Source organism: Nyctibius grandis, chromosome 6 (assembly GCF_013368605.1).
Source record: "Nyctibius grandis isolate bNycGra1 chromosome 6, bNycGra1.pri, whole genome shotgun sequence".
Classification (NCBI taxonomy): Eukaryota; Metazoa; Chordata; class Aves; order Nyctibiiformes; family Nyctibiidae; genus Nyctibius; species Nyctibius grandis.
Genome location: NC_090663.1, coordinates 47547288 through 47573612, shown reverse-complemented (window position 1 = coordinate 47573612; position 26325 = coordinate 47547288). Strand labels below are relative to the sequence as shown.

General features: G+C 38.0%; 1 protein-coding gene across 2 annotated transcripts in view; it reads right to left on the bottom strand.

Annotated features, from left to right (window-relative positions):
- MARCHF1 (membrane associated ring-CH-type finger 1) overlaps positions 1 to 26325 on the bottom strand; it is a 297872-nt gene that overhangs the window by 14720 nt on the left and 256827 nt on the right. Inside the window, exons 6-8 of one of the 2 annotated variants that reach the window (XM_068403330.1) lie at positions 24945 to 25024; positions 23923 to 24663; positions 11328 to 11508 (exon numbers count right to left, since the gene is read on the bottom strand). In XM_068403330.1, coding sequence (XP_068259431.1) covers positions 11328 to 11508; positions 23923 to 24663; positions 24945 to 25024 — 1002 coding nt within the window. The remainder of the gene's footprint in view (positions 1 to 11327; positions 11509 to 23922; positions 24664 to 24944; positions 25025 to 26325) is intronic. The other variant, XM_068403331.1, reaches the window with a different exon arrangement.

The following is a 26325-nucleotide window of genomic DNA, read 5'->3' as shown; positions in this document are numbered from 1 at the left end:
CTTTTGTGTGTGATATGCATGCCTAGAGTAATAAAAGAATGACATACTGAAAAATCTCACTTTGATAAACACCTTAAGATTATCATCTGCAAAGAACTAATAATTCAGTTTTATCAAAATCAAGACAGTGCTGTATGTCTTTTTTAAATAACAGTTAAAAGAGCTGGACTTGAGTGATATGATAAGTATACACTTCACAAACTTATGCAATTTTTAGCTGTGTCTATCATCAATTAGGAGACCCTTAAAAAGTGTAAAATAGGTGTATTAAGTAATCTGCAAAGATCATTTCTGAAATGAAGTAGCTGTTTTTGCAGTCTGGAAGTACTATTGAGAATACTTGTCATTTACCAACCAGAAGAACTTCAGTACCTGCATCATAATCATCCCAACACAAAAAAATGCTACGTTTTGGCAACACAGGAACAGCCAGACCTCATGTCCCTCTCATCCAATGCTCTGTCTCGGACGGAGGCCAATACCAGATGCTTCAAAGAAACATGCAAGAAACCCCATGGCAAGTAATTATAGCGTAATCTCTCCATACTGGGAGCTTCTTCGTAGCTTCCATCTGGTAGAAATTATTTTATATCAATATATATAATGCAAAAATACTCTACAAAGTGTTTACTTTCCAAGCATCCTCTTTGAATGCTGAAACAACATTAACCAATTCTTTGTTCAACAGAGGTCTACACAATCAGCCTTTGGTACTATCATGAGCTTCTTTTTTTACAATTATTGTTTCTTTTCTTGCCCTGTGTATAAGCTATTTAAGAAAAGGATCATTGTCTCCTAACACAGTACGCTTCAGCTACCTTATAGATGAGATAATGCTGATAGATAAACTGCAGGCAAAATATTAAACCACTGGTCAAAAGTGAACTATTACCATAATGCAAAGCTTGTAAAAACTATGGGGAATGTCTGGTACACATCTAGAACTCTAGAAAAGATTTACATTAGGTGCCTGGGCATATGCCTTTATTACTCAAAAATAAAAAAACAAGCTACGTGTGGGCAACCCATAAAGAAGCAAGAACAAAAGGGGTAGAATCTATGTCTCTACTAACTTTTATCACAGTTAGTCAAGAACAGAAACAGATGCTGTTGTTACCTGCTCTCCCTACAGTATTTCTACAATCATTCTATCAACCAAATGGATCTAGTTTGTGTGTCACTTTTATTCTCTTTGCAGCTGGTTGTCTCCTGCCTTTGTCTACTCTGTCTTTCCAAAAGAGCAGCACATCTAATTGAAGGCATGACATTTTTCTCCACAGTCACTAAGTAGCAGATGCCTTTAAATCACAGTCCAGCTCTCAAACAACATTAACTTAGACACATAAAAAAATAAATATCAATCAATCAGTCAAACTACCATACCACAAAGCACAGATCATAATTTTCCTGCAAGGCCAGTTAAGATGAGATTTCATTTTCCAACCAAAGCAGGTGGGGTGCTGCCTTTTGCAGTATGCAGTCTACGGACAACACAAGAGCAGCAGTGACACATGCTCAGTGCTGGATTTGAGATGGATTGTGCCGGGGTGAAAGCAACCACAGGTCCTTCCTCCACTACAGCAGCCGTAACAAACCATCTCTGTGCCAGAGTCTGTGTTTGAATACCAAGTAGCATGGGCTCCCTTCGCACATCTGAGTGTATTTTGGTCTTAAATAGCGTGATGGATGTGGACAGAAAGCTGAGAAATCATGGGAGAAATAGGAAAAGGAGAGAAATTAAAGAGAAGGGTGGATAGCAACATGCTGGAAAATCAACGTCTCATTACATAGTCTTGTATGCCTCTCCACTTTCTTCAGTCCTGTCCAATTAAAGTGAAATTTCTCTTAAGAACTGTTCCCTTAGGCACCTAAGACATAGTTATATGATCACAGTTTTGTTAGAGAGTCTTTACTTGAATCACCTTCCCTTAAGTATTCATCTCACTGCCTAATTTCTTCAATATCAAATTGTCTAGCCTTCTGAGAAGTATCTTGAAGCATGCATTTCAAAATTAGAGCTGATGAAATAAAACTGGTGACACTTGAAAAGCTAAATCAACAATTATACTTTATATTTATTTAGCTGTAGTTATAAATGATGTACAGAGTCTTCTCCAGGAGTTACAACAGAATATTAGTTATTCCACCTAGAAAATATGTTTCACATAAGTGTGCCTTCTCTTACACCAGTGCAAGCATGAAAATTCTCATTACTGCCTTATACTAAATGTGCTTTTTGTTTGCTGATTATGTCCTTGATTCTCTCATTTGATACATTAGTAATTTAAACACTCTTTCCAATATGTAAAATTCCTAACAGTTCTAATTTGTATTTTACAGACTGAAAACCTAAAGCCATTTACCTGGAGAACTTACTGTGCAACCTGGCATACAGAAGCGTGTATTACATCGCTACAGCCCAAGGCCCTTCAGCATCATGTGGACAGAAGTATAGCAGTAAGCAGAGGAAGGAAGGGTACAATGGTACCTTTGCGTGCTGAGGAGTCTTGCAAGAAAAGAAGTACAGTTGACTGGAAACAGAAAGCAGCCATATCCAAAAGTCACTAGAGAAAGAGTAGCCATTTAGTACTATTGGATGGATGAACCTCAAGAACATCCCACCTGTCTTGAGCAACTGACCTGCCTTGTTTGGAAAATGTAACTCAACTTCTGAGCTTCCCTTAACCAAATCAGTCTGAATCGTTACAAAGATGTGGATTGATTTAAATGTCCTTGTATACCAAAACCCTGGTACTTTTAAATATATTTTTCTTTAACCATATCTAGACATATCTTATTTTTGCAACTACATATACACTACATATGCATACATCTGACTTGTCACATAACCAAGATTAAAAAAAGGAGCTGACGTGCTTCATTATCTATAAATATGACTTTAGCAAGAACACTGATTTCCCAATGAATAGCTACAGTTACCTACTCTGTCTTTTAATTTTCTCACAAGAGAGACTCTTTTGATACAATTAAATAAAAATGAAACAGAGGAAATTGTAGAGGGGTTTTTGGAGCAGAATGGTCATGTAATGAGCCAGAAATATGAGAGTATGGAGTGAAGGCCTAGCTGCGTGAGAAGATTCATGTAGCTAGTGTCAACAAGCCGACCTTGGAGAGATGAGGAAAAACAGCAGCTGAGCAAACAAGAATTGAGAGAGTAGCCGGTGGGAACCGAACACGGAGGAGAAGAAACAAGAACTGATGGAGCCAATTAAGGAAGGACCAGTGGCAGAGCAGTGACCAATCAACACATCAAAGAAGAGTATGTTTAGTAATATTAACGAATAGCAATGCACATGCTTACAGCCAGGGAAAGTACAAAATGTATAAAAGGGACAGCTTATGCTTAATAAAGGTCTTCACTTTGATTCACATTGGATTTTGTGGAGGCGTGTTCCTTCTCCTCAGCAAATTTGTGCTGAGAAAAGGCTACAGTATTTAACACCAAATTACGGCCTAGTGCTCTGGTACAGAGCTGAAGGAAGCTATTCATAATGAAAGACCTCCAACAAATGCCATACATTCCAATTTTGCCACATACAAATTGGAGCAGATGAATAAAACCCTAAATTCCTGAAGGAAAGGTCTCTTTTTTTTTTCCAAGTAATTTTAATAAAATGATACAGGAATAAAATTAAATTAACATTAAAAATCGTAAAATATACTGAATAAACTGGTAATTATCCCATTTTATCATAATTTAGATCATGTACTGTATTGCTATGTTCAAGAGAACATTGCTATGTTCAAAAGAAGCCATTTTTTGCATGTGTTACACCAACAAGCAAACATCAGCCTGTGAACTAAAACTCAGTTCAGATCATTCTCACATCAGTAGTTCCTAGGCAAAATAAATTTGAGGCAAATAACCACTGTAAAATCATATGTGTTACTTATGTGAGATTAATACATACATTAATCAGATCATGAATAGCAGCCTGCTCCCATTTGAGCTGGTAAAATCCCTAGCTTCAAAATTAAACAGTAAAAATGGCATTCTTACAACAGTCCATGAATAACAATGACTGCTTTAAGTCAATGCTTGGGTTGATCATGCTCTTTAAATTTTATATTACTAGCTATACATTTTGTGTCAGGGCACCATTCCATTTACCTTTTCTTTAATTGTAAAGCCAGTATCAAGAGATTCTCTTAATTATTTTCAATGCTTCAGCTACCCAGCCTCTCCTCTGTTACAACTATTGATGAGGCCAAGTTGTAAAAATGGAACACTGAAAGGGCTGAAATTAAAAAATCGGAAAGGAGACCCCAAATACTTAAAAAATAACTGAGAGGCTGAAGAACTGCAGGATAGGGTAGGACCGTTTACGTAAAATGAACATGAAACCTTTTGATACAAGTTGCATCTGTAAAACAGCTCATGTTTGTGGTTCTGTGCAACAGTGGATAACACCATTAATAGCCAGAGCTGAACAATCTCCTGAATTCCCTTTGCTTTTGTAAATGCTACCAAGCAGCAGAAGTAGCATATTTGGTTACTAGCAGCTAATTAGAAGAGGAAACAGTTTTCATTTCATTTCATTTTCTGGTATAAGATGTTTTGTTTTTTTTCTTAAAAGAATGCAAGTTCAAAGCAATGACAATAGAAACCATCTTGTCCCCCCTTCAGGAAGGATGCTGCACATGGGGGTGTCCCAGCAAAGTGTAATAGAAAGATGGCTTTTTGCAAGCCTAAGGGTCTGTTATGATGGTTTCAAGGTATGAGGCACAAGGGGTCAGAATCTCTTGTCAGAAGTCCATAGGAACTGGAACAGCTGTGTGAATAAAAGCTGTGTTGAATGGAAGAGAAATAAATACGGAGATGGAAAGGTAACCCACATTCTACCACTATGAGAAAGGTAAGATCTGTTATTCTTGTTGCAGCACAAAACGCAAGACAACATTACTCTGCGAACTACAGCACGTTACCTACATACAGATAAATTAGCAGTAATGCTCTATTACTCTCTTTCAAAAATTAGCAACGCAACTTCTGAACAAAGTAGTCCCTTGCATCCTCAAGGCATCACAGTAGGATATAAATGCTACAGAATTATTTTTACTTTAAAAGCTTTAATATACACATTCTCCCTTGAGCACAAAGTTATTTGCTATAATGACGATAGCCAAAAAGAAAGTAACAGCTTTGTGCCTTTGTGCATACTGGTGAAGAGTCTGACCTCACGTATTACAAGAAATGATTTGAGGCTAGCGATGTTTTGAGACAGCTTACTGGACGAAAGAAAACACAGGAGCAGTTGCCTTGACAACGCTGTGCCGCTACACCAGAAATCAAAAGGAAATGTAGGATCTTCTCCCGTGTTAAGGACTGCAAAGTATTCACCAAATTGGGTTAAAAGAGAACTAATCCCACAGCAAGTCAATGTTACCTGACCTATGCAATATTAGCTATCGCTTTGTATCATGAGCCTTATTAGGAAACTGATGAAAAAGCCAGATGGTTCATACCTCACAGCACAGGGCAATAAGAAGTAAACAGCAAGCGATACAGTAATGAGTGCTCAAAGTTTCTTTTTTTTTCCTGGGAGACTCTGCAGGTCACTTCTGGTTCTGAGAGTCTGCTCTGGTGGGAGAAGTGGTTTCTAACAGCGACCACTTTTGATTTCATAGGAGGATTGCAGAAAGATACCTCTGCAGGCTACATCGCTTTCAGCAGTGAACGCCATATTCTTAAATAAGGAATTTAAAGACTAATTATCCAGCTAGCATTGAACCAAAAATAAATCAACACCCTTAACATATTTTGCTGTCACTGAATTTATCATGCATGCTAACGGATTTTATCAAAAAAAGATTTATCCACAAAGCATCCAGTTATGAATGAATTCCTCCAGGCAGTCATATTTTTTAAGATTTACTCTTTTTATAGGACTGTGTTGAGCGCAGAGAAGGGAGCTGAATCTGGCACTCTCACATATTAGCAAAGAATCTAACACCTGCATTTGGAGTTGTGCAGGTGACAACTGTTTTGTAAAAAAAGACACCTTATACAGTTTTAATTCCAATAGAGGGAGGAGAAGTAGATGTGTCCCTGCTCCAGAGTGAAACATTAAGTCTGGGAGAGAAATGGGACTTAGAGATTCACTTTAGACTTTCCTTTTGTCTACCATAGCTCTCAAAGCAGCATTCTGATTTTCTTCTGTTGTTTCCACAGGTGAATCACTCTCTTTTTTAAGGACCCTGTGGAATTGCTGATTTCTCTGCCTTACAGCTTGGCATTACCCTACAAGTTGTCTGTTGGCTCAAACCCTACCTCTTAATTGGTTACACAGCTCCTACTGATCTGATGGTCTTGTTGCAAACAAAGTATCTTTAACCTGCTATAGTAAAACTAAATATTTGCTTTTGATCCAATAGTTAAATCAACATCACACGAAACAGTTGAAATCTTCCCCAAACTGATTTAACCAGTTAATCACTAATCTGACCACAAAGGGGCACTGATACGCTTGAACTGGGTTTTGCTTCGTATGGAAATTTGAGTTAGCCAGTTCCACAACTTCCCTCCAGGACCTAAACACCCTGCTCTGGGCAGTCATGAACTACGTATCTCCAACTGGGACTTAAACCTTTGAACCCTGTATGGGAGTTAAAGCTGGCAGGGACATCTTATCACTCTTATTACAATCTGTTTATTTATAAAAGAAATGATACCAAGCAGAGAGACAGCTTTCCTTCCTTCTCCTCTAATGACAGCAGCTGGGTACATGAGAAGTTCCACAGAGTTCAAGGGTGTAAAACCCAGACAGATGCACCTCATACTAGATTTAGAAGTGCTATTTATCAGTATATAAACAAATACAGGACACAAGAGGAGCAAACACTTAGAAGATATATGGACACATTCAAGACAAACAAGAAGATCACGATTCTTTCATTATCAGTATTTTAAGACTGGCTTTGCTTCTGTTAAATTGAATGGAAACTTACCACTGTTCTAAAAGAAAACCCCCAATCCTCTGTTTTTGAAAGGGAGAAATTCAGATACCCTTTCAATCAGAAAGAAAATGAACCTCAACTGGTACAAAATGCTTTCCTAAACAAAAAATCAACTTGCTCTTCCTTAATGACCAAGAGTAACTACATGGCAACAATGTGCAATTTTGCTTATGCCTCACATAAATAAGACATTATTTGTAAATAATTTCAAAGGTAAAACAAAATCAGGAGAGAAAATAGACATATCTGACACCACAGAATAATCTGTTGGGATAATGTATCAAACTAAACTAAACCATCTCATCAGATACCAGACATCTTAAATAGACAGCAAAATTTAAATATGAAAAGTATTTTGAAGTATAGTGAGACACTGTGGAGAAATCTCCATCTGAAGACATTTCTTCATTTTAAGCGCCTTTTAATTTGACACTTTAATCCATCTCATACTCACAGTATTTTCACTCAGTTCCTGCCTCTACTACACTTCAAACACCAAATTCAAGAGATATGAAATGCAGATGCTACTTTACCAGGATTACATCCTTTTTAAAGAAGAAGTGATTTTCTCAGGATGAAGCTATTACCTGAGAGAGCTCAATAAGGAACTCACAGAAGTTTCTTGCCACTTTCTAATTCCTTCCATGGTAAATAAAGTCACTTTATAAATGAAAAATTCTGCGTTATGGATTGCAAATGCTGAAAGGTAAAGCTACAAATGCAACTGTATTATTTATGACCATACACAGACATAACAGACACCATAAGAAATAAAACAGACACACTAAGCAATGCTTAATATTTAATCTCTAAATTTATATTTAGTGAAGTAATTAGACCTGCTCAAATATAAGAAACACTTGCAATGCCTGTTGATCAATGCTTAAAAGGATTACTTCAAAGCAAAGACTCACTAAAATGATTAAGTTTTATTTGATGTCTGGTGTTTTCAGGGATTCTGTAATTAAATAACTGTTGCATATTGGCACAAGCCTATTGATTTAATAGAGGTATCTTGATTTATGTTAACTTAGTATGCTGCACATTGTCATTTACAGGTGCTAACGGCTGTATGACATGATGTTCAAACATGGGTTTGCTATAAAACTCTAGACTTTCATAGAAAACTGTTAGGAAACATTGAGGGTTCATGAAAGGCTGAGGCGCGAATAAAGATGATAATTCACCAGTTGAGTCAAATAGTTTGTTTTATATTTAAATTCTGCTTTTATGATACTGCAAAACAAAAGTATAGATACCTGTAATTAAGTTCCATGGTCTTCAATTTTTCCCTTCAGGAGACCAGCAGTTGGAATGTTACAAAGGTATTATGATAAAATTCATCATAATGAAGCAATGCTCAGTCAAGAACCAAACTATAGAATCTCACATCATGGCTAAGGTAGAGATTAAAAATCAAAACTGGTTGAGAGATATGACCCTTTCACTTATAGAACACCAGTTCAAATCCAGGTCTAATGGCCATGGAAATGGCATCTTCTGGAGCTGGCCAGAAACTTTCATTTTAGAGGAAATTTCCATTTTCTTTTTTAATAAAATGAAGCTCTTATGGAAATGAGTAGGTATTCTTCTGTTGGAACTAAATCTGTGGTCTTTTCTTTAGGAAACACTGAAATGAAATCTGTTTTCAGAATTCCTCAAAGTTTATTAGCAAAATAAATCATTTTTTTGTCAATTTTGCTGCTTCCGCTCGGCGTGTGGCAAAGTGGACAAGAATTGCATCATTTTCAGATATACCTGCCACTGCCCGTAATATCTCTGCTATTACGACCAGAGAATTCCTCATTTTCCATCCTTAGGAGATTTGGGAAATTTTAATTCACTGCTGCCAGGCTGAACGTAGTGCTGGAGACTGAAGGCTCTCAGGGTCTAGTACACAGCCAAGCCTTAGCAAAACCTAAAGCTCTCAAGAAGGCCTGGAAGTCCTAGAGTCTCTGTAGTGATTTTCAGATCCTGCAACAAGGAGACAGGATTGTGGAGAGCTTTCTGAGCTGCCTGTCCCACAGCACGTTGACCTCTGGTAACCAGTCTTCATGCCATCTTCTGAAAACCTGGACTCCTAGGGAATGGCCCACAGCTGAGGTTCTGGGCTCCGTAAAAGATTGCAAGATATTTGACAGTGTTTCACTGGAAATTTCCACTTTTACAAAATACATAGGTTTTGACATAGGTGAAAAGTTACCAGTCAGCTGTACTTACCTGGCAGGTCTCTTGATGATCACTCCTTCCTCCCTTACTTTGTCTTTGCTACAGCTTTCAAAATGCTTGGTTTACAAAACAGCTTCTCATCAACTGTTTAGTGTTTCACAAACTTGTGAACGATGGCAATGATAGTGCGTACACTTATTAGGCACAATATATTTAGTTTAATATAACATATGAAGGGTGTCAGTTGAATGCTACAAATGCAAAAACAATAACTGGTTTTAACTTGAAAACTTTGAAAAATGTTTCCAAGTTTTGGTTTCTGAAATGGGTATAAATTATAAGAAAGGATCTCTAATTAGATGCTGGGTCCATACTATATGTACAAATATTTGTTAGCAATGCATTTGAAGGGGATAATGCTGCCAGCATTTACTGTCAGGTAGATAAACTACATTTGAGTACTGCTTTGAGCAGAAACAAAAATATCCTGTCTGAAACAAGAGGCTCATCTTTGCAATGTTGGAAGTCAAAACCTCACCTGAGAAGCAATGATAAGATGAATAAGGTGGCAATCATTCAATTAAGAAGCAACAGACTTGCTGGAATTACATTATGACTCTAAATCTGTCAGTATTCCATTAATTTCTTTCAATCCACAAAAAAAGGGCGGAGGCGGTGGCAGCAACAACAAGACATACACAGTTAAAAGTGCCTGCTTTTATATCAACAGTCATGCATATTTTTCACTCCTTTTCTCCTTGGATGCTATAAATTTTATTTCCACTATTTTAAAGACGCTCTATTATCTAATGCAATCAGGAAGAGGCTTTTGTTAAAAATGCTGTTATCTGTATATTCTCTTGGGAAAAGTGGCTGTTGCAAGTGTATTTGTTAGATGGAAGGTTAAAGCAATTTGTGTTGAAAATAGAAACACATATACAGAAAAAAAAACCCACAAGGTATGCTACAGGCAAAGGATTTTATACAATTACCTCCTTCCTGTCACATTAGCTAAAATTTATCTGCAATTACTGAAAACTAAGTCAATATAATTAAGTTTTTAGCCATCAGTTTTTTATTTACATCTGTTTCAATTTTCAGTCTACCTGGCAGGATCTACCTGGCACTTGACAACCGTGTCCTTTCCTATCACAAGCTTTGCTTGTCAAAGCAATCCCAGTTCTCTCTTCAAAAGTGGTTTATCATCAGAGACTTACTAGATAATTTCTCTGGACAGGAAATGAGAAGGAATTTCATTTGCTCTCCTTTCTCTCAACTGCTACCTGTGCAAAGCTGTCAAAAACAAAATGTCTTTTGCCATCAAAACATTACTACATATGCATATGCTAGTTATAAGCTAATAGTTTCTACATGTTTTTCAAGGGCTCTCCCATTGAAATGTATTTTAAATTGAAACTTGCCCTGTTCTAGATTGACTCAAACTTTAAAGATGCAACAAAACCCAAAAAGGAAGAGAGCAATTTTAGAGAAAAATCAGAGGAGAAATTCACTCCAAAGAAAACAAAACCCACATATGTTTAACAAACTCTTCATCTTCCCTATACTGACAACCTGTGTACCATTAAATTGATTTATCCTGGAAAACAGATGAGTGCAGATAACATACATTTGACTTTCAGGATGCAAGGTCGCCCTGTAGTTTAGATTCCATTAACTAATCTTAATGTACAAGTGATTAACTTGCCCGCAAGTGTGAGAGAACAGATGCAGCTAAATTGATTGTGTTAATTCATAATTGCTGTCTCCACATTGGTATAAGCATCGTTCTCAACCAGAAGTTACGGGCTCAATGTAAAAATTACTGGGTGAACTGGCCTGTGTTATTCAGAAGCAAAACATGATGAGTAAGGTTTCTCTGTGGCTTAAAAATAAGCAGATCAGCCAATAACAAAAAGCTGAAGTTAAAAATTCTAAATACATGAACCTATTATTTGTGCATTTATACTGCATGTGTGGTGAAAGAGAGTCTTTAGTCAAAATCCCCTGCTGCTTTAAATTAACTAACTTAAACGTAGAAATAAAATCACTGGGGATAATTTAACAACAGCAAATACAAAGTCATTTTGGACAGGCAGATGTTTCTCATATAGTGCCAGTATTTTGCGCAGCTGTTCTGTCCGTTCGACGCTCGAGTGCAATTAAATTCAAAAGCACCATACCTTCCGAAGAGGTTTGAGCTTGGTCTCCATTATAAAGTCGTACTTGCAGAGTTCGCAACAGCGCGTGTCTGAGCTCTTAATCCACTGGTGCAGGCAGGCCTGATGAACAAAGCGCAGGGTCCCTGTGCAGCGACATGGTGTGATGAGGGGACTTTCATCATCTCCCTCACAGTGACAGATCCTGACAGGAAGGACAGCAAGAGCTAGTGAGGGAACTTGCCAACCAGCAATGCAAAGGTGCTGGTTTATTTACACTGCTTTTTTGTTTTCAGACTTGACATTCACAAGACACCAAGTATATGACCTTTCGAATTGAGGCCCAGGAACATATTCCTTGTTCCCTTCTGCCACTTAGCAATTTCTCTTCACTTAGTTATTTCTCTTTGAATTTGCTACATGGTCTGAAGGTGAATCAATAGAAATAACACTGTTTTTCCCTTTTATGCATGGCAAAGCCTTTAAGACAAATACCAGTGCTCTTTCTAAGAGCTGAATAGTTCTTAGTCTGTAACTAATGCCAATAAAACACTCAAAGTTAGCAGAATCTAACCCCAAGCTGAAAATATCCAGTATGAAAAGCACAAAAAGTTCCTAGGAAACCTCTTCAGAGTTACACAGTTAAAAGAATTAGAGAACAGTTTTGAGTACTCTGGAGTAATGCGTATGGCACAGCGTATATACACATGCACACACTTCTTAGGAGGCAGGTGTTAAGAAGTCATGGTTCTTCCTCTTTTTTTATTCTTCACTGTCCCTTTGAAGCAGATAGCTGCATTATCTGGGAAAACAAAAACTACAGCTGTAAGCAGACCCTAAGGTAGGGGCTGGTCCCAAAACTGTTGTTACCTTGTAATGGGATACAGAGCTTTTCACGTTGTGGTTTTGCACAAAATGATCAGTGTCCTAACATCACAATCTGATGGTTTTCTTCTGTGACACATGTCCAAACGCCTTGCTGATCTTTCCCTCTTCCAAACAGACTCCAGATCATATCAGGAAAACATTCACCCATCAAAACCAACGACAGCTTTATTGTCAAGCGTCTCTGTGAGGGCAGAGAAAGCTCTACGGTGAGCAGAAGGCTTGACCAAACACCTGAAGTGAAGGAGGTTCACCTCAATGAAGAGTAACTCCCTTCCATCCCCACCCCAGAAAAACACAATGAAGCACCCAAGCCCTAATGAATGTCCTAAGAGTGAAATTGGCATGTAAGGGGAAAAAAAAAAAAAAAAGCTGAAGCCTGAGAAATGTTATTTCAAAATAGAGAAGTAGCAACAACAGCACAGATCCTGGTGTCACGCAAATGAAACTTATTGCTTAGAAACTTAGTACTTAGGAAAGGCACCCTCAGATACTTGCGTGCAGAGGAGGCTGAACACATCTGAGGAATAACTTGCCCCTTTATGCAGAAAACTGTGGTCACACCGCTCCTGGGGTAGGAAAAAGGCTGAGGAGGGTGCTGCAGTGAGGTTGTCTTCCTACCAGCCAGGTTAGGGAAGAAGGACCTTCTTCATTGCACAGGAGCACCTGGTGTACATCTGTGACGGACAGAGTTTGTATGCCTTAAACAACTTGTTTGACAACTCTGGCTGGAGGAGGGGATGGGTGCTACAGAGGCCTGCAAGTCTGGCAAGAGATAAGGGTCGTGGGAACAGAACAATACCCCTGCTGTGACTTAATTGTTGTGACTTAATTGTTGTGATTTACAACTCTGGCTGGAGGAAGAGATAAGTCCTGCGGAGGCGGGATGGTATCTTTTCCTTGGGGCCAGCCCACATGTGCAACAACTTTGCAAGGCCTCAACCACGCTTGTGCAGAAGCGGGGTCATACAGTGGACACCATAACTAGGGGGGATCATGACCACCAGACACCCCTTGGGGGACCACCGACTCATTTCAAGAACAATCTAAGACTACAAAGCGCAGGCGTCCCAATTAGCATGGAAAGCGAGCAGAGGGGGGGAGACAAGACGGATGTTACCACCCTCTCCTATCTCGCATGCAAATGACCTAAAGTATTTAGACCTTCTCGCCTGGGATGCTGGTGCGCGCTCCCGCCCGCCACCTGAGGACCGATCCTGCAAGCGATTTACCGGAGGAGCAACTCTGCAAGCAACTTACCAACTCTACAGACAACTTACATCCCTGGATCCAAGGGTGGTGATCTCTCTTTTTCTCTCTCTCATAGTCTCTAACCTCTTTCTCTTTTCCTTTTTCCTTTTCTCTCTTTTCTCAGTGCCTTTAGAAACCCAAGACACTTACAACCGTGCAACTTTCCCTGTATTAATAAATTGTTCTTAATTTCATACCAGTTATTTGGTGTCGTTTCACCTTAATTTACTCCAAGGGATTTATGAACTAGTTGCGACCAGGTCGTAACAACATCAGGAGGCAGCCTGGCAAAGACACCCTGTAGAAGAGTGGCTACAGCCGAGTCTACAAGCAGGGGGAGGAGGAGATTTCAATGTCTAAGCGAAAGATCTATGGATCAAAAAACAGTGGCTTCACTATTCTTCCATGGTGTAGCCTAGAGCCATGAGAAATGAATCTAAATAATGGGAAAGCAGAACAAAGCTGCTTTGCTAGAAATACAGCATGAGACCAAAAAAAAAAAAAAGCCAAAAAAATTAAGCTCTGGGAACCTGGTACACAAAAGCCAGGTTTTCAGTGTCTGTGGTGCCTGTACACTAATCGGTATCTTATACCCATGGGAGCAGAAAGGAGAAGAAAATACCCACAACTTCTAGCTTGCACATATTCATTTTTTGTGAGACACATTTTACAGGAACTCAATTTGCAGTCTTTTCTTTACTAACCCAGCCAAGCTAGGTGCATCAGTGGCTTAGTTCTTACATGGAAATGGTCTGTGTGCTGACTTCTTATGGAGTCTGTAGCTTAAGCAGAACTAAATTTTCAAAACACCAAATAGCTGTTTTGCTAACAAATGATTCCCAGCTGAGAGTTACATAAAAACCATCATTTTCATTTTAAACTAAAGCTATTTCCCAAAGGAAAACTATTATTCTTTGTTCATTTAAATTCAAGCTATACATAATTTATTTTACAGGCTTAGCATTTAAACTATTTAGAAATTAGACAACTAAGATAGGTGCCCAAGAGCCTTTTTTCTACTACTGACAGAATTGTTCCAAATTATTTTAAGAGCTAAAATACAAGCTTAAAACTCCACTGGGATCTTCGAATAAAGTGACATTGCAAATTTGAAATGAATAGAAGTATTCTTCAGTAGAAATACTTTTACAGAAAAATACTATATGAATTATACATTCTACTTGTGCTTTCATTGTATGGAAGTTCAAGCTAAATGTATAAATAACAGGATGACGTTAAGAACCTACATTATACAGAAGCTCCAACTAAATAATCTAATGGCCTCTTCTAGATTTCTAACCATGAAATATGTAATGAGAATAAAAACAAACTTCAAATGGAATTAAAGTCCAGAGAAAATAACCAAAGGCATGGTTTTCATTAGCTTGAATGCTCTTTGGTGCAATTTAGCTCTTCATTATTTGTTTAGCCAGAAGAAATTAGCTTAAAAGAAATTTGTGCTGCCTAAACTCACAGTCACACTCTTTAAAGACATGTGGGTACCTGACAGCTACTGAAACAGACTGTTGGCCAACTGCTTGAATGAGTACTGAATCAGAATTTTGTGTGTCTTTGCCCTTTGTTGTATTTATCTATCGTGTACATCATAATTATCACAAATTATAGAAAATAAAATGTAAACAATAGTTTCGAAAAATACATTGTGCAAACAGAACTGAGGTAGGGATACAAAGCATAGACTTATCTGAGTGGTATGTTAACCAAGTCAGAGGCAGAGAACTTCCATTCTAGTTTCCAAATTTTACATGATCACAACGGTTAAAAGTTTTCATCCATCAGATCAACTCTTTACAGGGCTGACCTTATCCTGAGAGTAAAATTTGCTTACATATGTTAGAAATAAGTTGAATGAAAAAAAACACTCTCCACTATAAAGAAAAAAAAATTGCTAAATCTATACTGATTTATATACAAATTGTAGTACAGCACAGATCATGGTTAATAGCTGCAGTTTCCGCTGTTCAGACACACCTATGGAATTTACATACTTCAGCTTTTCTCAGCTTTCTAGTCCTTTAGTAGATAAATGGTTCATTTATCTTCTTAGATAGATTCATTATAGAGCAATACTTCTGACTATCTGGAAACAGAGGGGAGAGAAGGAAGGCAGCTATTTGACCAAATCCTTTTAGTTAGAAACCCTTTGTAGTCATAAGTTGAGCCTGCATATTTATTTTTTTTGGTATGTTTGACAGCTTAGTGCTTTAAGATTCCTGCCTATGAACAGGACCTTGCTTGTCTAGGGGAAAAGATGAGTACTAGGCTCCAAAGGAGCTTTTGCTCTACAAATCACGTGTACACCAGACAACACAGTGTATATGAGCTATGCTTAGGGACATGGTTTAGTGGTGGACTTAGCAGTGCTACGTTAACAGTTGGACCTGATGATCTTAAAGGTCCTTTCCAACCAAAATGATTCTATGATTCTATTAGATGATCTTCTGATTCAGATATACAAAAGTGTGTGTGTGTGTGTATAATATACACTGACAGACATATCCCTACACATTGAGATCACAATATTTATTTTTCTTTAAAGAAAGTTCACTGTGCAACTTTATGAAATAATACTCTAACAGTGCAGTCATTCTTACGCTAAAGTTTTTGCTTTATATGCCAGTATTTTAATTATTCATATGCTAATTTGATTTAGGCCGATTTTCAGAAACCAGCAAGAGTTATCCTGGATGGTTGTCCTTCACTTCTCATTATTTTTTTTTTTGACGTACAGACAAACGTTTCTTACATAATCTCAGTTTAAAAGGTCAACTAAAATCAGTATAAAGCAAGAAGTTCATATGGGAAATTTTCAGGTTTTCCCGACAGTGGTTTAGTTTGGCAAAATCATAGCAACCAAAATTACGATCTAGATGCTTAGTCACCATCTGAGCTGCTCATTGCAAGAGATACACATAGATTCCAACAGGTTTGTAGTTTTTCCTTCACGTGCAAGGTAACAATTTTACTCTTATTAAAGAGGAGAGCTGCTAATCTCAACTCTCATTGGAAAAACAGCAGTTATCCTAACCTGTCTTTCAGTGATCCACTTTACTCTTTGGTAATTAAGAAAATAGGCCAAATTCTATGCCACTGCAGTGAAGTATAAAATGCACTTATTCTGCAGGAGTCTTGTGTGCATTGTGAAGCTTAGTGGTCTACCCTTGCCCAGTTGGCAAGCGCTCCTCTATGACAGTATCTGTACAGCTGATTTCCATAGAAGGCTATTGTCAAAGGAAGGTGATTAAGGATAAGACTGAATTAGCGTGTCCCTGCTTGTGCTTCGAGCTACGTAAGAGCCTTGTCATTAGGAACAGTGCTGGTGGAAAAGAGTTTGCAGCAATTCTGCACCACCAGAATCCTTTCAGTGGATCCCATATTTGAGATGACTGGCACAGAGTCTCAGCACCTAATAAACTTTTCAAGGATTTTTGGCCATTACATATAGACAAAGAGTTTAGCTACAGTAACGCAGATAGCTTTTATAGACTTCCTTAAAAACGTACCAGGTCAAATTTTACCCTCGCTAACAAATGTGCAACCTAGGGGAATGCCTCTGAGGCTTTCAAAAATATAAGTGTATGCAGGGGCATGGGCATACTGATAAGGATGTACAAGAATGTTTAAAGGCTATAAATGACATAATTATGTAAAAACTGTATTGTTCTCTAATGTTCCTGGGTGCTATACAGCTATGTCTATGTTAACAAGCGTTGCAGTGAAAGTGTAGCAAATCTGTTGAAAAAAAAAAGCTAGTGCTACAAACCTGCTATCTACACCAGGGCCATGTTGGTGGGGGTTGCTTTCATTTCTTACTGATTTGAGGTTGGACCAGGAATATGTCTTTCAGTTTACTTTCACTCAAACGGAATATAGTTGGAGAACCCTAAGATCAACTTTCAGTGTGGTCTAGATCATGGTAAAAGTAAAGGTGACCAGATGTGCTTCAAAAGTAGGCTCTTTATCTGAACTGAAGTACTAATGGAGACCCCTTCACCAACAAAATTAGGAGGAGTTACTGCCTTGTGACTGTGACATTTTTATTGCCCCTGTGATGCAATTTCTATACTCTGTGAACTAGAGCATGATAATAAACTAATGCAGATGACCAATACCCAGAGTGTCACTTTCCTGCAGATGGAAGTATACTAGTAGAACAGAAATGCTTTCAAACTTTTCACAAATCTCCCTATTAAAAGGGGGAAATATCTTCTCCGTATAAATATGCTCAAGGAAGATAATGCCTATTCAAAAAATATTATTTTTGGTGAGAAATTATGGAAAAGGCAGTTAAAATCTTAACCTTTACTGGAAAGCATACCCGGACTCATAATCATTATGCAAAGATAAATTCTTACCCTGTTCAGTGAGTTCATCTCATTCCTATATCTCACTATTCCTAAAGGTAGCTTAGTCAGGGAGAAACAGCATAGTTGGAAAATGTCGGACCAACTGAATCCCTGGCTTTGATTTTTGGCTGTGAGGATCATTAGCTACCAGCATGAAATACCATGAGCTCCTAAGTTATCTTAATTGGACCAAAAGGAACCAATTCTACAGATTTGCAAAAGGATGCACAAAATTGCTGTCGTTACTGTCTGATAATCTTAAGAAAACTGTTCTCCTGTCCAAAAAAGGTCTTTTTCTACCAATTTATAAAGTGCTTACAGTACTTTTAGATAGTTAGAACCTAAAATTAAAGCAAACAACTTTATGAACAACTCACAGCAAATAATTAACTCATTCATAAACAGAAACCAAAAAAGTATCAAACTCAGCTCTGCATAATTTATCACTTGAAAAAAAATTAAATTCACTAAATATGTTCACCCTGCAATAGCCTACACCATGCCATGTTTTCCTTGCTTTCATTTTGCAGGCTTTTTTTTTTAAAAAATCTCATTTCCATTCTTTCCACTGTTAAATCATAAAGTAATCTAAATGACAAATTGGTCTTCCTCTCCATTTAAACACAGTATGAATGAAGCACATTAATTCTCCATACCGAATGTAATCAATTTGGATACCTCTTCCCTGTCACTCTTGCCCTTCCATTATGTTATGCAGTCAGCTGCCTTTATCTGACTAGAGAAAAAAACAATTTTGCACCACACCAGTGGAATTTCATAATGGTCTAGGGTAAAGCTTTCTCTTGATTTCTGCAAATGGGATCAGAATTTGTAAGAGACCCAAGAGAAAACAACATTAGCAAAAGCACACTAAATCCTTTCTTTTGTCAACATTTCTTGTCCTCCTATTAATCTTCCATTATAGGCGATAAATAGGATATCTAATCATCCAAAGAGTTACAAGTAATTCCTGCCTCAGATGCACTGTCAGTGCAACTCAAGGTACATGTCAGACAAGATTTACTGCACTGAACACAGTTCAAAGAACGAGGGACTGCTTCTTAAAAAACGATTTAGATTTCCTCCTACCTGTCTAGTGAAAGTAAAAGCTTTAAGTAATTAAACTCCCTACAGAACACATGCAAGCTTTAAACATTCAATAACAGGACCCTTAAAACCAAGGATCTCCTCTCATCTAAACTTGCTAGCAGGAAGTGGTGCCATTTCATGTATTTTCATTAAAAATAATAATAGGTTCTGAAAGAAGCAGAAACCAGGACTCGGTTCTCCCCCAGTTAAGTGACCCTAACAGCAACAAAGACAAGCTTCCCTTGTTTCGGCCTCCTTGCATCCTTCTGAATCACAGAGAGCCTCCAAAAGAGACTGTATAACAAGATGGCTAAAGAGGTGACCGATGGGGCTTTGAACCACCAGGCAGAGAATAGAATTAACCAGGATTTCGTACTGCTTCAAAGACTGATGAACCACTAAACCATCATACAGAGGAGGAGATTCCTCAAAAAGCAGGAGATTCCTATCAGAAAGTCACCTTGCAAAAAGAAGGCTTTGAACAGGAAAGTAAGCAGCAGTCACAATTCTTTAAAAGGAAGGGGTGAGCAGCCAACATGCAGGACAAGACTGAGAGATTTGGCTCCTGATGAAGGAATGTATCACATTGAGACTCCAAGGGAGGCTCTAACATCCCAGGGAGAATCAGGTTAAAAACCCTCTTCAGCCAAACTGTACAGTCTGGCAGTTTAGCATCCTCCAGTTTTTGGTGATTTTGAAGGGCTCTGGTATTTCTAGTCTATCTATTTTGCACTACTGTTTAAATTATTTACTTGATCCAACTTCATGGTTTCAGTATAAATATTTCAAATGAGTGTTAAAATTCAATGGTAGTATTTGAGTCCATATATCTATCTTCTGTTCACCTTTGTCTTTTTTCTTCAAGTCCATGAGGACTTGTTTGCTCCCAAGAGGCTTTCTGTCTGCTGATTTTGTAAGCACTCTACTACATGAATGTTTCAGGATGTAAGTATTTTCATGCAAGATACTACTTTTGCAGGTCCTGCTAAATAATATTATGAAAAAAAAACCCTGTTACAACACTTGATTTCACGGAGAGAAACTACATAATCATATTGCCTCTTGTCAACTGCAACGTGCACTATTTCTGCCTATCTATGATTGTACTAACACATAGAAATACCCATATTAGTCTTTTCCTAAGTTTATAATGGCCTTTTAATTAATACACTAGTTTTATAAAGCTGATTTAAAAAAAACATACTTGAAGTAGATTCTGCAGATTTCATGAATCAACTTCATAATCTCCCTTACTACTTCTCCCCATTCTTACCAGCCTACTGGCATGCTCTACTCTTCTATTTACTCCTCAGATGAGGGCCTTTCTTTACCTGATTGCATATAGAGTCGTTCATGGAGTTCAACAAAATCAAAATGCTACTTCTGATATGCATTTTTTCACAGTGAGAAACTCCATCTTATTTAAGTGTCTGTGGTTTCTTTCAGCTTACAGAATTACAGTTCAGTGTTATTGCTGAAATGACTGCATCAGTGCTACAAAAAGATCTTACACCAAAAGTATAACTAGTCAAACAGAAAATATCTTTCAATTCTCCCATCATAAACAATAAAAATGCCATAACATTAATTCAGAATCAAAGCACTTACGATACACTAGTGGCAATATCGACCAACCCTTTTTCTTTCCTTAGTAATTCCTATATGAAAATCCATGGGACTAAATCCTCACAATCTATTCACTTTATTGTGTCCCACACATAGCTTTTCCCTTCAGTGAGATTACCGTCCTGCAGACCAAAGAAAGCTATTTCTGAGGTTGTGCCTCAAGCCACATGGCAGATTCCAGAACACCGTACATATGAGGAAAATCTCAGACACAAGGCAACTTAGGAAAAGGGGGATCCAACAGTATCATTTAGAAAGCCTATCCTATGAATCTCAAAAAAAAAAAAAAATTAGGTGCCAAAACAACTTAGCATGGTCAGAACTAACTAATATAGTTGTTCCTAATCCCAGAAGCAGAAACCTTGCTTTCTAATGGACTCCAGAAGAAAGGAACAGGTTCAGGGAAAAGATTGTAAAGATCATCATTGGTGTCATGTCATTGTTTCATCATTTTGGAAATAGAGAAACAGTGACACCACAAGGGGAAATGTCTCAGCTGAAGTGACCAAGAGGCCTGGCTTAGACTAGCTGAAGTATATATTGTGCCATGGTACTATACTTTATCTGCATGACTAATGTGCTTATGCTAGAATAGGGTGCGCCCTGTCACATTCCCACTCATGCAGCTAAATGCACATTGAGGAAACTGCTTATAGCCTTATGTGCGTATATAAATGTGTTTCACTGCCAGTAATTCATGAGGAAGTAAAGGAAAAAAATGTCTACCCAAACACTTAAAGACAAAATAACTGGCACGAGGAGATGTTCAAGATCCCTGTTGCTCTGCTATTTGCACACAATCCCATCTAGATGAGAGCCATTCCTCTCAGCCAGTTTTGTCACATCAACTAGAAAACATGAATACCTAGGATGAAGAGCTTGAAGAAACACCTCAAGAAAACAAATTTTTCACATCAAGCCAGCTATGTTAATTCCAGTCTTAGAACAAACATCACAAAAAAAACCCTTTTTCTATTTCTCATGCAGAAAAATGGTTACTGTATCTATCTGTGCACATCTGCGTTGAAATATAATTCTTTTTTTGTTTCAGGAGCAAGATTGTGAATCTGAAGAAAAACATGCCACAGATCATGAGTCAATTAAGTGCATGGACCTGCCCTGAAAACAGAAACTATAGTCTATACTGAACTGGTAGTAAAAACATGTCTTTCTTTTTCTTCAGCTCTCTACAAATTGATTAAGTAAGACAACTTACCAGCTATGAAAAAATAAAATGCTTTTGATTTTGTAATGTTTTTCCTAGGTGTTTTATCATCAGTATGATACACTTAGTAATGACAACAAAAAATACATCATTACTCCTGACATGAAGATAAATGCAATTATGACTGTCTTGACAAATTTTGCACAACAGGCCAAGTTATCAGCTGTGTTGAGTTTAACTCCAGCTGTTCAAAGAGCATCTCCGCTGACAGTGAGCCCAGGAACACATACCTATCAAAAGTTTTCAACCTTCCTCTACTAAACACGAGCCTAGCTGAAAAATTTGCATGAATATTCAAAAAGTTCATCCTTGAACCAATCTCCAAGTCTTGCAAAAAGTGCCCAAATAATTGTAACAAAATTGAAGAGGTTGAGAAGACAGATAAAAAACTGGAGTCTGCTTTCCATCTGAAAGCAAAGTCTAAGTTTGGGGACTTAGGCAACAGTTACGATTAATCTACACGAGACAATTAGAAAACTTTGGCTGTAATTTCTCTTTTTTTAAAACACAGTATAGTTAAACCTGTATAAAGACCCATACTGAAATAATTTATTTCAGTTTTTGGTAGCTCCTATCCAGTTAATAATGACTATATGGCCCTATTATATATGTACTGTGCATACTACAATGGATCTTCAATACATGCAGGCTTGGTGGTTCAGAAATTTAAGACAACTCTGAAGATGTTGAAGGAGTTATCTGTGCACATCTCTGCATCATACCATGTAGAAATACTTCAAGTGCTTCAAAAATATACATGACGTATTTACCATTGCTGCTATTCCTTTGCATTTCTGTAAGGGGAAGAGGTCCCAAGCCAGGGTGTGGTCGTGATGTACAAGCTGATGTACAAGCACAACTGGACTTTACTCTGAAGAATCTTAAATTATCATGACAGACAATGGTCAGAAAATGAAATGTCCATTCTTACTTGGTAAGTGTAATAAGGAGGGCATAGCACTAGCTATATTAGTAATGGCTTATATCTCCTGCTATCAAAAAAGCACAATGCCTACACATTATCTTTTTTTCTTTTTAAAACTAGGATATTTGTAGTGTGTTACTAGGTTGAAGTATACTGTGAAACTGCATAATGTGGCATCATGAACTTCCTCATTCTGACTGTGTTTACATTTCAATGCAAATTTCTTCCCAGCAAAGAAAAGTGAGAAGTTTTGGGTTACCATATCAAGAAACTAAGCCTGATCCTCATTTACACTTCGTAGATGAGAGTCAATGCTGGCTCACAAGTTGGGGAAGAAAAAAAACCAACAACTTGTTTCAGTTCTGTTAAACTTACAGGATGGTGCATTTTCATTTACCACTAAATTAAGTAACTTGAGTCCACACAGCTGTCTACTCCAAACTCAGACATCAGCTCAGAAGTGGCCAGCTTGCTCTCATTTCCACGGGAAAACGCTCACCTTCTGATTGTGTGCTTCACACTAAGGGTATCAGACTGTCAGAAGCCTGAACTAGAGTGAACTGTTGGTGTTGATTTTTCTTTCCCAAAGCTTACTTTAATGCTTATTCTGCCCAATCACCCTTTGTATTGTTCTAATCCTTGTGATGGGTACCAAACTAACAGCCCCTACACATTCACAGTGTAGAGGTGTTCAGCAGTGCAAAGTCCCCTCCAACTTATGCCCAGCTGGAGAGGGTGATTTGCAGGCACCGTCCATCATATTGCTGTGGTAATGGTAGCTCTAGAGGACACTGAATCAAAACCATAAATTTATTTCATGTAAGTTTATGAAAAGTGAGAAAGAGGGACCAAAGCTGGATTTGAACTGATCACCTAAGAAGGAAAAACTCCATATCCCATTGTATTGAGCTATCTGGCACCCTGCCTCATTCTCCGCCTCTGGCTAGAGATTTCAAACACAGTGATACTCTGCCAGAGGACACAGTGTGTCCGTCATCATGAAGAAAAACAGAGCAAAGAAAAACATTTAGTTCCCTTCTATGATTACTGTTTTTAAATAAGAGAAGTGTGTCTTCAGATTGAGATACGCTAACTTCTCTGTAGCAAGGGGTTTTGTTTTATTTCTCATGGCCTGCCTAGCAGTTTATTACTGAGAAACAGTGACAGAAAGCAGTCGAGAGAAGGGCACTCAGCCCACAGCGGTGAGAAATTCCTTTTAAGAATGCTAAATCTTTCTTATTAGGGACTAACCTGCATAATTCTAAATCATCAGACCAGTCATCATACAACACTGGAGGCTTCTGAAGAGCATCAGTCACGCTGGGCTCTGCCCCAGCAGGTGCTCTGTTATCTGGGACCGCCAGAGCACCACTGCCGGAGCCTGCCTCTGCAAAGCAGTCCTTTGAATCTTTACTGTCTCTAAGGAAAGACGCAGGCTGCCGATCTCTGTAGTAGCTTTTGCCTTTGCTTTTCCCACATTTTCTTGAGGAAATGCTTGCTTCCTGAGATGACACTGAAGACTGTGATTCCTTAAGCCTTGGAACCCTTCTTCGGCGGTGATTTAAAGTAGGATTCTCAGGGTCAGATACCTCTTGCTTCTTTTTCCCCATTGTCCCCAAGGTGACAAGTTCAACAGCATTATTGTTTGAGGACCCATCCTGGTTAGTGCATGATCTATTGTTCCTTCTCCCCTTCCTGGGCTTTCTGGCCTTTTCTCTCGTTCTTCTCCTAGCCTGAGCCCACTGACTTTCATCGGAAGATGATGATGAATCAGATGCATTCCAGCTGGATCTCGATTGCTCAGGATATAATTTACAGTCTTTCCCCTTTCCTTGCTTTTCTGTACGCTCACCATCGTCTCCAGTCTCTTTTTTCCGCCTAAACCTTCGTTTTACTTGTTTCTTACCAAACTCCCTATTAGAAGGGGTCAGCACCATGACACGGGTTGCATATTCAAGCTCATCTTCTGACAAATCATGCAAGGTAGTAGATCTAGACAAAGCAGTAAGCAAAGGAAAGGGATGGAAATGGTAAGGATGGGTGGAAAGAGAAAGGGAAATCACAAAAAAAAAGGATGAAAATGAGAACATGAATTTTAATAGAAAAACATGAGACTGAAAAGCAAAACAGAACCAAAACAGAGATCAAAAGAAAACTAAAGCCTATGTAAATTATGAATAGTGTTAAGCAGAAGCAAGAGCTACATATTATTTAAGAAAGACACCAACTAACGAGCATCAGCCAGATTAGAGTATATTTTTCTCAGCACGTACCTACAAATGTCCTGAGTGGAAGGGCAGACAGACAACCGTGACTGACTCCTGGGAGCTGTTCCTGTTGTAGGACTGCTTGCCTGTTGAAATAAATTAGACAGTTTGGAATCTCTGTCCATGAAATACATTGCAGATATTTTACTGCTTTGCCACATGATTACAAAATTAAAGTAACTCTTGCTGCTGTTCATAGCACACTGTTGAACACATGCAAGCTCACTAAATACAGGAAGCCTGATCAAAAGCAAAACCTATTTGTGGAACTAAATATGACTAAAGTGTTTCAGCTCTCATTCGCTCATGACTACTTTTTGTCACTGTTTGAGGAAGCGGCTTTCAACATTTTAATTTTCATTTTGGTTTTGATCTGCTGTAAATGTCTGATGGGAAAGGATGTTGTTTTTATTCCATGCAATTGAACAACCATGATGATTCCTTTCAAAATGGAGTGAAGTGCATTTACATTATGCTGAGTGATGAAGAGCACAAAGCTAACCTATGTTAAGTAGACTGACAGAACAGTGAGAAAATTAAAGTATGTTTTAAAAGGTTTTCAAGGCAATCAGATCTTCTAGAAGAGCTCATATATGTTAAACTGATGAGCCTGAGAAGACCAAAGTGCAGGCTGCATCTCTACAAAGCAGATCACATTCTCAAACAGCAGGAGAGATATAAAACACGTTTAGTATGTGACATCTTGCTCGTCAGGTTGTTGCTACAAATTGAAGACTCAGTTGCTCAATACTTCCACTGAAAACATATTTTGATGGTGTTAACAGCAAACCATTTCAATCTGCCTCACAATCATAGCTGTACAGAATCCGAATTTAAATCCAAGAGTCTGTGATTCTTCAGGATCAATCACGAGGTATAGTATTGTGGGCAGAGGGTTCAATACAAATAATGCTAAGACCTTCCTTTAGCTGATAAGGGCATTAGTTTTTAGTATGCAACCATATATCATTGTGAGGACCACTACCAAATGGAGACAAAATACTATAACGCTAAGAGTTCCACAGCATCACGTGCCAGATGCAGGGGAAGAATGACTATTAAGCAAGAGTACAAAGTACAAATAATACAAAGACGTAAAGGCTGTCACCCCAAGCTTTTGTACTAGCAAATCAAATTCAGTCACATGTAGAGTCCATAATTAAAATTATTTCTAGCTCACCTTTCACAGACATTTTTGTGGTGTCAGTTTGAAAATTAATAGTACAAACAAAAACAAATAAATACAGCAAGTACCTGCTGACATTTCACTTTTATCCAATGTTTTTAATATCGGTTATGTTTCATGCATACATCCTTTGGAAACATCAGTCACCACTCCATGCATTTTTGCTTTTAATGGGATACCAGCTGAGACTTAATAATGATG